We start from the raw sequence: 13475 nt of genomic DNA, 5'->3' as shown, positions 1-13475 counted from the left end.
ATACACATATCACATATGTATATGCATGCTACGATAAACCACGTTTATGGGAGTTGGATTTTTCAATTACTTTCTAATGTTTTTGTGCGAATTGAGGTAGCATAGCAATAGAACCATCTCTGGATTAAACAGATTATGCGTGTCCAAAGATGTAAAAGGGGTTTTAAAATTAAACTTATTTTATTATTTTTACTTTATTTATGAAAAATATGAAACATAATTCTACCAATTACAACTCATGAAAATAAAACAAAATCGAACCAACTGCAAGAGACCGATGCACACAAATTTTGATATTATGAATTTATTATTATATCGTTTACTTTTTTACAAAAGTATACATCGTTTACGTTTTTCACCACTTCACCATTTATGTGAAGTTGGAATTAGCTCAAGAGGAATTTTCTTGGCGATGACGAAAGCTCCAGCTTCTTCCATGTCTATGTCTTCAATGGTCATTCCATCAGGCAAACTCCAATCAAAGAAGTAGAGAACATTAAGTAAACCTAGTTCGACGATAGTTATCCCCGTGGCCATCCCTGGACAAATCCTGCGACCAGCACCAAATGGCAACAACTCGTAATGTTGACCCTTATATTCCACACGGCTATCGATAAACCTCTCGGGGATGAAATCATTAGGGTTTTCCCAACAGTTAGGATCACGCCCTATTGCGTAAGTGTTGATCTCGATCATTGTGTTTTTGGGAATGTTGTAGCCTTGTATCTTGATATCAGACATGGTCTCTCTTGGGAGTAAGAGAGGAGCTGGTGGGTGTAATCTAAATGTTTCTTGGATCACAAGTTTCAAGTAGTGAACCTTCTCTAGATCTTGTTCAGTGATTTTTTCTTTGTTGTCACCAAGGGTTACTCGGATCTCTTGTTGGAGTTTCTTCATCACCTTTGGGTGTCTGATTAGTTCTGTCATGGCCCATATCATGGTGATGGCTCCTGCGTTCACTCCCGCTAGAAATACATCCTGATCATAAAACAAACACATAGTTAATTATCATTTCAAATTATACACATACCAATTGGTTATAGTAACCGTCATTATCTCATCAAAAAGTATTAATATTCTACTAGTAAATTTCAGAGAAATTCATGGTGAGAGAGAGAATACGTAGAATGTTTAAAGATACTTAAAATAAATAAATAGAAAAGTGAAATATTGTTTTTACTCACCGACATAACTCCTTTTAGATGATCGTAGGTGACTTTACACGAACCGAGTTTGCTTTCTTTATTGATCATATCCAACATGACACTAATGATGTCTGAATGGTCTTCAGGTTGTCCGGGCTTCAAATGATCATCGATCACATGTTGAAAGAAGTTACTAAGTCTGGCAAAGGCTTTGTGCAACTCCGAATGTTGGCCAGAGATCCGGTCTATAACCCACCCAAGACCCGCGGGGAAGAAGTCAGTGAACGCGAATGAGCCAAGATTGGTCTCAGATTCTAGCACAAGCTCTTCAACTTTGTCCATATCAACAAAATCGCACTCGTGGAAGTTCTGTCCAAAAGCGAGTCTACATATGATACTCGCGGTAAGAGAGAAAAGAGCTTTTCTCAAATCCACCAGAGTTTGTGTCTCAGCAGATTCCGAGATTCTCTTGACGAGCAATTCACTCTCTTCTTCTCTGATATACCGGAATGCTTTTAGTTTCTTCGAGCTAAAGAGCTCGAGCATTGCAAGCTTCCTCATCTCTCTCCAATCATCACCGTACTGAGCAAATCCAATGTCTTTGTAGTTGTAAGAGAACAATTTGGTCGCAGATAGCTTTGGTCGAGTACAAGTCTCGAGATCATGAGTCTTGAGAACTTCTTCAGCTGCTTCTCTTGTGGAAAAGACAACCACAGGGACAACACCGAATCGAAGAAACATCACGGGTCCATAATTTTGAGAGAGTTTATGGAACGATCTGTGGAGAGATTTGCCAAGTTGATGCAAGTTTCCGATGAGGGGAAGACCTATAGGTCCTGGTGGAAGCTTCCCTTTAGAAGGTGAGAGCTGTTTCAAGAAGATTAAAAGGAGAGGTAAGAGTAAGATGAAATACAGAAAGATAGACATTTCTTGATTTGTTCTCTCTTTTTTTCGTAGGTTCTCGTTTATGTTTTGGAGTGAAGAGCAATGAGTTGCGGACGATGTGTAATAAATAGACAACAAAGTATAGCTAACTAGCAAGTGGTAAAGTTTTGACTAAATCAAAGTCGTGCATTTATTGAATTAGAAAAGTTGAGTAATGGCGACTCACTCTATGTCTATGGCACGTGGTCGATGGGATGAACCTCAATGTTTATTTCTCTATGACTAATCTAAAATTCTTAAAGCATCTCCATTTGTCATTCATTGATAGTTTAATGTAGTTTAGTTATATTATTAAATTCTAAACTATTCAAATGATTTAAAAAAATCATATGTCATTATATATTTCATACGCGTTTTAGAGTTTTCATAAAATTTAATCTCTTTATTTTTGGTTTTCTTTTTATTATTTTTATTTGTTTAATTATAAAGTATTTTTTTAGAGCATTTGTATTGCAACGTTTTATTTTCTTCTAAAATGAGTAATTCTGTAAAGGAGTTGAATTAATTCAATCTTATTTTATATTGAAATGAAAATTAAGTAATGACCAAAAAAATAAAAACATTGTTTTATTATGAGATAAACTTATTTTCTACTCCAGAAAAATAAAATTAAATTAAAGAAATTTATATTTCAAAATTATATTTTAGAATAAAATATAAAATAGGGTTGGAGATACTGTTTGATTGATACCATTAATCCAATACTGACTTCATAGAATAACAAAAAAAAACATAATTCACAATCTAACTAATAACATAATCTCAAATAAACTAATTTAGAAATATATAATTTTTGTTTAAATCATTAAATTGTTTATTAATTGATCTTAATTAAAAATATAGTTATAACTTATAAAAATGAATTAAATTAAGAATACGACTCGTAAGGATTTCAATTAGACTGTTAGTTTAAGTATATATATATAGAAATTTATTGAAAGTTATAAAATATAGAATATGTGAATATTATTTTAATGTTTCATTTAGTGACCAAAATTTGTATTAGTAATGAAAGCAAAATAAATATGACATCGAAGATAATGGAATATGAATCTTAAAAAGAACAAGAATAATATGTTAAAAGTTAATTACTAAAAATATTTGTAATAAATTAATATAGATATATTTAAATAAAGGTTATATTGTTATTGTGGGATAAAAAGAATTAATAGTTTAGAGAAAACAGAGTTATGTTTTAGAAATCATGTTAGTTAGCAGGAGCTTTAGAAAATATAACATGAAAAAGGAAAGAGAAACTTTAACCACTTCAAAAAGATAAATGTTGTAAAAAGTCTTTGTAGTTTTTTTAAACCATGAAAGCTCTAACGCCAGTGGAACCCTACGTAAACTCATGGGATTATTTTTAGGGAGAATTAGTCAAATACCTATATTGGAGGTCCATATTTGAGGTTTACCTATGATGGGACATATCCAGCCCAACCCACACAATTGAAGAGATGGAGTTACGAAGGTGCCCTTCTGGCGGAGAGGATTTTGGCGCTCGCGTGTCAGGCTCCTCTGACTCCGAAAGAAACAGCTGAAGGTACGGTTTGTCAAGGGGTGCAGAGTAGGAGGGCAGGAAAATGAAATCTTAGCCGTTCTTCTTACACGGTTACTCGTGTTGACCCATTTTGACCCAACCCATAACCCATAACCCGTAACCCAAATGGGTTGATTGTTAATGGGAATGGGTTGGGTTGACCCATGACCCATTAAATTAAATGGGTTAATGGTTGATCCATCAACCCAACATTTTTCTAATGAACCATTTTTAAGTTGAAAACCAACTTGATTAAACCAACATGAGGATTGTCATGAGTATAAGTATCAACCGTATAAGTATCAACCCAACATGAGTATTGTCATGATCAAAACAAGAGAATAAGTATCAACCCAACATCTTTATAATCTAGTCTTCGATAACTTCATCTCCTCGATTTCAAACTTGAGCATTGGATCACAAACCACTTTGTTACTCTTCAGTTTACTTGAGGATTCAAATTATGCCACAGGAATCAAAAACTAGCATGGAGGAGTAAGGAACACGAGAGATATGTGACGTACACGAGAGATATGTGACGTTTGAGCAAAGAAGTATCTTACCAGCTATATCAACTAATCAAGCTGCACCATAACTACAACACAATACACATAACTAAAACGAGTTATAGCTACATCTGTTTTCCTACCAAAAATCCTCAGGTAAACGTTGACCAGCGTACCATCTTTTGTTCCCGTTAATAAACCCGTAGCAGGATCAAACCTGGTTCAAAAGAGAGATAAAGAGTCATGTACTCATGTGCATCAGCTCTGCTTTTATGTAACAGGAGGAAAAATTAGCTTACTTGGGGAGAAGATGCCGTGGACATTTCACAATAGCTTCTCAATGCTCAACAAGTAACCTTCTCAAGCTTTGCATTAGAATACTCTTGAAGATCAATAGCTTCCTGTCATATGGTTTATAAGCAAGTTGAAAACAGAGGCAATGTTAGTACATTCCAGATTCTATCACCAAGAGAAAAAAAATCACATGGGCAATAACAAGTTCTATACAAGAATCTCAAAACAGAAACTTGACACAATCAGACTAACATTCTAAATACACGACATACAGACAAAACCTAAAATTCAGAAACCGAAACTATAGCAGAAAAGAGGATTGGATTGGGATGTGATGTAGTAATTGTGGAGGAGATAAAGAACCATTAACAAGGAAATCATAAACCCAAGTGAATCTATAGATCGAACCCAAGCAAAAACGAACACAATCATAAACCCAAGCAAAAACGAACCCAAGCGAGAGAGAGACGGCGAGATGAGAGACGGCGAGAGAGAGAGAGAGAGAGAGAGAGAGAGAGAGAGAGAGAGAGAGAGAGAGAGAGAGAGAGAGAGAGAGAGAGAGAGAGAGAGACGGTGAGAGAGAGAGAGAGACGGCGAGATGAGAGCTTCAAGCTCCTTTCATGGTGAGATGAGAGACGGCGAAAGAGAGAGATGGCGAGAGAGAGATACGTGGGTTTTTTTTTTTTTTTGGGTTTTCTTAATTAAAAACTAAATGGGTCAGAGTTGACTCAACCCAATAAACTTATTTAACATGTTAACCCATTAATTTGTTAACTCATTAACCTATTAACTCATTAACCTATTAACCCATTAACCCTTTGGATCAAAAATAAACAGTTCATTTGGGTTAATGGGTCAATTTAGGTTGGGTTAACCCATGGATCATGACCCATTTTGACACTCCTAGGTACGTGTAATAGCAAAGGTCAGATAACACAGATGTCTTTCCATTACAATTTACACAATAACACATGACTCCATCATCTAAATGTTATTAATCTAATAAAATAAGGTTTTTATTAAAAATGCTATAGGACATAGGCTCATTTATATTTCAAAATTCGATCTCGTAAAAATATTTGATCTAATGGAAGAGGATGATATATATATTATATAATGAATATGACATGACTCCTACGTATTGAAAATTTCTATATCGTTTGTAATATAGTAAATTGAAGGAAGCTGGTTTAAGGAAAATAACCATTTGAAATATTTGATATGTATAGTTACACGATCTTATGTAAAAATGTTGAGTGAATTAAAGTGGATTTATTTAAATGTTAGAAGATATTATTTTGTTGCAATATAATAGGGGTTAGTTATAATATTTGGTTGTATATAATATGTTGGAACTAGTATTTCAGTCTAGTTTTCTAATTTGTAATACTTTTGAAAATCTATCGTATAATTAAAAGAGAAATACAAATATAGATTCACCTTATAATTATAACTAGGTGATTTTTCCGTGCTCATGCACGAGTATAAATATTTCTAAAGTAAATATATTATAATAATCGATTGCTATTTATTTTTAGTTTTAAATTAATTTATAATTTATACGCATCATTTATATTAATAATATTATATTACTTTAATTATACATATGATTTTAGTTATCATTTAAGTAAATTAGATTGCAACTCTGAATTCAACGGTAACATTTTTTATTCTAAATATATTAAAATTTTGATTAGTTTCTTATTTGCATTTAGGTGGTTGTTGTCTTAGATATGTAAATATATTTTATGAAGATTATGTATAACTTAAGATATATTGTGCTAAGAATAACATAAAAAAATAAACTAAAGTGTCTGATTCCAAGTTACGTAAATTAATATAACGATAATATTCTGAAATCTCATGCATATATATAAATTTTACAAAAAAAAACTAAATTGTAACAGTTGGTTAATATTTTATTTATTTTTTTTAATATGTTTTGAGTTGTCCTATGATTTATATTTATAAAATAAAATACTATTCTTATAAAATTATATATTCTTATCGTAGTTAAATATATGATTTTAGATATAAGTTGGATTAGTCGAGTCACTTATGTTGTGAGTATATTGAGTTACATATAATCTTTCAAATTCAAAATGAAGCATAAATATTTTTATCATAATTAATTTAAATCAAATCAATTTTATTTATCGTTTAAATGTGCATGTAATCAAATTATATGTTGATGTTTTTTAAAAAAATATTAGAAAATAAAAGGATTATTTTTATATTTCTTAAAAAATAAGCAGTAAAACAAATTCTGATTGCATTTGAAAATAATATTATATAAGTAAATATAATTTATCGATATTTTTCTGTAATCAAAAGATATTATAGTCAACTAAATATATGAAAATAAAATAAAACATTTCAATAATACTAATTATAAACTATTTTAGTCAATTAAACATATATTACTTTATGTTACTTAATTATTTTATGTAATCATCTAAGAAAATATATAGATATATAAAAATATTTCTAAATCTTTGAATTTTTTTTTGTATTGTTTAAAATTATGTTTTAAAATAAATATTATTATTTTTTCTAATATCAAGATTAACTGTGTAAATTGTTTTTAATGAAATCACAAAATATACAAATTTATATTTTTCATCTAAAAAAATATAAATATAAAGAAAATATTTATTACTTCAAATGTATATTTTATATTATTTGAAAATATTTTTTAAATGTAATATTTCTATTCTGTGAACTTTCCTTTTTTTTATGAAATCATATTATATATACATATATTTTTCGTTTTTCAATTCAATTTTTTTTAAATTTATAAAATTTTCCTTTTTATTATATGTATATTTTTTGGAAAATTTTAAAAAGGAAACTAAATAAAAAAATAAATTATAGTATTTTAAATGTAACATTTTTAATTCATTAAGGGTATCAGTGTAATCAACCATCGTGCGAGTTAACGTGAAAACGACACATCGAAAAATGACTTCTCAAATAATATTATAGAGATTTGCTTACAGATTAGTACCACTGAATACCACTGAAGTATTAAATAATCCTAATAAGTTTTAGATTATTATTACAAGATGTGGAAGCACCTAATCCTAGGATTATTACAAGATGAATCACTTTATCTTAGTGGTTAAGGCTTAAAGACTTCTACACCCAAGTCTGAGTTTGAATTTCAGACTATGCAATTTCTTGCAGATTGCACATTATAGGAGGTTCATGTTTCATTTCCCGGGAAAAGCGATTTATTAAACAATTATGCAGCCTACGAAAGAAAAGCATTATAAGAGATCTTCAACATGATCTAAGTAAATCCGGTCAGGCTTGGATCTTCATAGGACGGCTCAGGTGATGCAATTATGCATAGATCCTCATAAGACAGAAAGTATGTCGGTTGTCGAATCATCTATGTAATCTTTTTCATAATTGTAATATCATAATAAATCATTGTTAAAAATAATTACAAGATTTGCACCTTCGAAATCTTTCAAATAATCAATTTGACAGATTAAATTGACTAACCATAAAATTGTTTTTTCATTAGTAAGAATTTTTCATATTATATTTGGTAACAAGACATACATTTAATTATTAATATTAAAAAAAATAAATTACCTAAGGAAGATTTCAAAAGAATATTCTTCAAGTTTTTATATGTAAATAAAAAATATAGACCATATAACAATATTCTATTAAATAAAAAAAATAAGTTCATATAAAATAAAATTTGAAGTATAATAAAATGCTAAAGTCAATAAATTAAAATCACATGAATTTTATAATTCAAACCGAACCAACCGAACCGAAACCGATTCAAACCGAACCGAAGTCTATTTCAAACCATTCGGTTGAAGATTTCCCCAACCCGAATGGTTCGGTTCGGTTTGGTTTTAAACCGAACCGAACCGAGAAATCGATGTGTTTTTTGTAATTATTTAAATTAAAAATATTAGTAATACCAATATACTAAAATTCAAATACTAAACCACATATTTTCTATTTTTTATTCATTAACATATATTCTTTTAGCCTAATATGTAATCATCTAAATATTTGATGTAAAATATTTCATTCAGTGCAGGCTTTTTAATTTTAATGATATAAAAGACATTATTAATGATGTTGGTTTTTTTATTAGTTAATTTTTATTTATTTTAATTCTTATATATACTAGATTTTTAGTTCACATAGTTTATGTTTACATAATTTATGTTGTAAAACATAATTTCTCTTAAATATATCAAACTAAGAAGAATCTAATCAAACCGATCCAGAAAAACAAACCGAACCGAATACAAACCAAACCGAATATAAACCAAACCGAACACAAACCAAACTAAACTAACTATGGTTTACTTCAGTTGGGAAAATACTAGAACCGAACTAACCAAACCGAACCGAATCCGAACCAAACCGAGAAAATAACCGAAATGCCCACCCCTACTTGTGATATTAAATGACATGAATACTGTGATATTTGTACATGTATCTGGCGTAAAATTTTATTTAATTTATAGAAATTTTAATAGGATAGTATATAATTCAAACATTTGACCGTCAATGTAATCTCTCAAGGTTGGAAACAAATTGGAATTTTCTATCTTGGTCGTATCATCTTATTGTGTGCAACGTGACTGACTTTCTAGATTTTCAAAAAGATACTAGAGCTTCGCTTGGATGTTCATTTTTATTTTTTTTATAAATTATTTAGTGAATTTTTAAACATATGGATTATTTATCTAATATTAGGTTTCTATATACTACATAGACGTGTTAAGAATCTGATTTAAACCCCGTCTAAAATTTTTATTATATCCGACTGGATTTTAATTTTAAAATCCAAAAATCAGTACACGAAAAACCGATATGTACTCTGAATATCCTTGTCTAACAAATTATGTAAAAAAAATTGTTAATCATTTTGAATTCTTGTCACAGAATGGAGTAATTTCATTCAAACCTATGAAATTATTATGGTTAATACGTAAAATAAATTATATCGAATTATTATGGTAAATGTAATTAAAGAAGTAGTTTTGAAAGGTGAAAAAAAATGTAAAAGATATAATAGTTATGTTTTGTAATTCTGTAATTAATGAAGCCGAATTAATTAGAAAAGACGATAAATGAAGTGGCTAGAATTTGTTTAAAAAGAAATAAAAATATGTAAGAAATCACTCAAAATTAAGCAAGTATTATTTTGTACTTCAGTTTTAATAGAATATATAAATATAATAATAGCCTTTCGTTCAAATATATATATAAAACCTAAAAGTTTCTTCATGTGAAAGTCTCTTACACCAATGGTTTGATTAAGAATTCATTAATATTTTTACGTTCAAAGATCTATAGTTCAAAATCTAGAAAACCCAGATTATGGAGAAAAATATTACAAAAAATTTACAATATGGTGCATCGATTATGAATCTCGTATGACGGCTCAGAGTCAGATTTGTATTTAAAAAAAATGTTTCTTTATCATAAAATTTAATATTCTATGGCGTCAGTCGTCAGATGATTTATTTTGTTTATCAGTTATTGAGAACTCTAACATATATATAGAAATCCTTGAGCACTGAGAAACATTAGGATGGGTGGCACTTTAGTTAGGTTTTTAATGAGAAAGTGAGGATAACATATGCTTAGGAAAACTCGTGGTGATACAAAAATCTAACCGAAATTTTCTCTAAATTCTATGGGACTTGGACCAAGTTAATGGGGTTTTTTTTTTTATAAGAAGTTATTGGGAATTAGAATACATTTGTTTCATATTTATTCTTTTTGGGAAGACGACTTATTTCCACATAAGAACTATGATATAGTAACAAATGTACACAATCTTTCAATCTCGTCTTAATTGCACACCAGTTAAGTATAACAACCTATTTCCACATACGATGAAAGTTCGAAACCCGTTTCCACACAGACCAAGATTATGCTTGGTTTTAATGGCTTATGACATTAACCGATAGTAAACCAATTTGTATCGGTTGATATTGGTATAATCCGACCCAAACGAAGATCCAACTACAAATCGATTAAAATCAGACCCAAACCCTTATTAAAATCCCCCAAATCGATTTCATCATTTAGAACCCTAAAATCTAAAAATCTAGAAAAGAGATTTGATTCCCACAGAGACAAACCCATAAGAGATTTCGATTTCCACACACTCTCTTTATTCCATTTATTCTTGAAGAAACTTGATAAAGTCTGAATGAGTTGGATTTTGAGTTTAATTTATAGGTAGAGACGATTCATCTCTTCATCTTCCTCATCCTCATCTTTGGAATCATCACTGTATTCTTCGAACTTAAAGTCATCCTCCTCCTTTAGCATCATCTCTCATCACTGTCCTCTTCATTCTTAAAATTACTGTGTTGTAGAGAGGCAAAGGAATATGATTTGGGGATTTAAGTTTTTAGGTTTCGAATTGGCTTAAGTCGGGTCTTGGGCTGGTTTATTAGATCCTATTGTATTAGGTCAATTTAATCCGGTTTATATTCTCTAATCGGGTCGTTTTGGTTTAGTTAGGTTAGTCATTGGTTAAATTTTAAAACAGAAAACACTAACCAACTTTAAACCGCTATTTTTTGGTATTAGTTCGTCATTCAAAGTTTAGGGAGAAACGGGTTTTGAACTTTTATCGTGTGTGGAACTAGGTTGTCATACTTAATTTGTGTGCAATTAGATCGAGGTTCAAAGATTGTGTACATTTATTACTATATGATAGTTCTGGTGTGGAAATAGGTCGTCTTCCCATTCTTTTTCCATCTAGTTTCACATATCAAATCAATTGCTTCTACTGATCCCCTTCACGATAGCATTGAGTGTCCACAACCTCTGAAATTAACGTCTTCAACTCATAAAATACAGCCGAATCACATACATTCCATGTCTATGGGCCGGGGCATCGTAGCTACACTCCATTTTCTTAATTTTTTGTTTACATATCAGATTAGTCAATTTCTCTCTCCTTCCTCCCCCTCTAAAAAAACGATTTATGGTGCTCTAAGTTATGCTTCTTCGGCAACCGGCCTCAGCCAGATTCCGCTGTGAGAGGGCTCTCTTCTGCGTCTCTTCTCTTCCACTTTTCGATACCTGAGACGGTGGCTTGAGGGTGGAGCTTTTCAAGGCGGTGGCGGTGGTGTTTGCGCGGTGGTGGTAAGGAATTTTGGCCAGAGCTCTAACTACATGCATCAGATCTGAGGGGTCGGTGATGGCGCATGGACCCCAAGCTCTCTCCGGCTCTTTTCTCCTTGCTCATGGTGGTCAAGTGTTCTTCGGTGGAAGTGGCGCGACAGTTTTGGGTTTAGTCTTGGTGGTAACATGACGTGGAGGGGTTGGTCTCCTTATATCTGGACCTTCGGAGGTCTTACTCTCGGTTTTCGGTCTCCTTTGAGGATGGCAGATGGAGCTGAGTCGGAAAACCTCTGGAGGCGGTGGAGGTGAGTGGGTCGCGGGGGTGCGGTCTAGATCTATCCAAACATCCGCTCCGAACCGGCGAAACCACCTAGATCTGGTGGCTTCCTTTCTCCTTTGTGCTTTCCCCCTTGCTTTTCAGGCACTACTCCAAGGCGATGGACCACGAATCAGTGAACTTTGAGCTGATATCACAAACTGTCGTCAGAATGGATATACAGTGACAGTGTATTCTGGAACTAGCTTATGCTGTACATATGCTGGTGCAATTTATGCAGAATCCTCGTACGAAGCATTGGGGCGCAGTGATTAGAGTGGTACGATATCTAAAAGGATGTTCGGGTCAAGGCGACTTCTTGAGCGCAGAATCTGACTTACAAATCAAGGCTTAATGTGATTCAGATTGGAACGCATGTCCGCTGATGTTAGGAGATTTACCTATTCCTTGGAAGACAAAAAAACAAGACGTTGTGTCGTTGAGTTCTGTCGAGGCAGAATACAGATCGATGAATTTCACTATAAAGGAGCTTAAATGTACGAAGGAACTCTTGTCTGGTTTTGGAATATCCCATGATCAGGTGATGCGCATGTTCTGCGATAACAAAGCAGCTTTGTATAGTGCTGCTAATCCGGTGTTCCATGAGCGAACGAAGCATATTGAGTCAGATTGTCACTTCATTCGGGATGAAATTGTGAAAGGCTCTCTTGCTACGTCTCATCTGCGTACTACAGAGCAACTGGCCGATATCTTTACAAAGGCACTAGGATCTTCACAATTTATGTATCTTAGGCGCAAGTTGGGCATTCGAGATCTTCATGCTCCAACTTGAGGGGGAGTATTAGAGGGATGAATGTAAATATCGTATCTTATCATACGATATACGAAGATCTCTGTAATTATGTTAACTTTCCTTTATTGTCATTAGGGTTTGTGGAAGCTTCCTTGCCGCATCTTCAGAAGAATTTTAAAAGTATATCCTCATTATTTTCAGTTAATTCATTTCTTTTATTTTCTGTAGAGTTTTGAAGAACCTAAACATATTAATAAGTTGAATTTTTAGATTCATGAGTCTTAGAATAATAAAAAGAGTTTGAAGACATTTTTTTTTTGAGAACACCCACAGTTTTGTTTTATTAAGGGTCTAACTGGTGACTATTATAAGAACATTAGGAATGAGTAGAGAAAAAATGCAGATGAGTGAAAAGGAAAATGATTCTTTATCAATTTTAGTGAGGAACAAATTTGTTCTATATTCCTCTAAAATAAAAGAAATGAGAGGAAATGCATTTGAAAAATAATTCCTTGTAAATGATAAAAAAAAAATTATGAATGGTAAGGAATGCATTATTCCCTTTTATTCCTAAGTCTACAAATATGGATTTCTACAAACAGTATTATTTGAATGATGGAATGCTTATTTTGGACCTAACTGAGTCATTCAATACAGAGAATGCTTAACTGACCCTTCTGTAATTTAAAAAAAAAAACAAACTCATACAATTTAGTTAATGCACGTAATCACATTATTAGAAATTAATAATAATTGTTAAGAGAAATATTAATCTTCAATGAAGAGGAAATCATACAGTATTGTAGATAATCTTAAGCCGTTTCAAAGTAAAAGTGTAATATGT

At 31.7% G+C, this 13475-nt stretch overlaps 1 protein-coding gene and 1 long non-coding RNA gene across 2 annotated transcripts; one reads left to right on the top strand and one right to left on the bottom strand.

Moving 5' to 3' along the window:
• Nucleotides 1-158: 158 nt before the first annotated feature.
• LOC106437462 (cytochrome P450 71B22) lies at nt 159-2164 on the bottom strand. Its single transcript, XM_013878354.3, has 2 exons — nt 1185-2164; nt 159-978 (listed from the first exon to the last, which is right to left on the bottom strand). The coding sequence occupies exons 1-2, from the start codon at nt 2070-2072 to the stop codon at nt 364-366; spliced, it is 1503 nt and encodes a 500-aa protein (XP_013733808.1). The 5' UTR covers nt 2073-2164; the 3' UTR covers nt 159-363.
• Nucleotides 2165-3806: 1642 nt separating this feature from the next.
• LOC106437433 lies at nt 3807-4596 on the top strand. Its single transcript, XR_001287262.3, has 2 exons — nt 3807-4292; nt 4418-4596. It is a non-coding gene; the product is annotated as an uncharacterized LOC106437433 (long non-coding RNA).
• The last annotated feature ends 8879 nt before the right edge of the window (nt 4597-13475 follow it).

This window comes from Brassica napus, chromosome C2 (genome assembly GCF_020379485.1).
Source record: "Brassica napus cultivar Da-Ae chromosome C2, Da-Ae, whole genome shotgun sequence".
In the NCBI taxonomy this organism is placed as follows: domain Eukaryota; kingdom Viridiplantae; phylum Streptophyta; class Magnoliopsida; order Brassicales; family Brassicaceae; genus Brassica; species Brassica napus.
The sequence above is the reverse complement of the archived record's forward strand: the minus strand, read 5'-3'. Positions and strand labels throughout refer to the sequence as shown.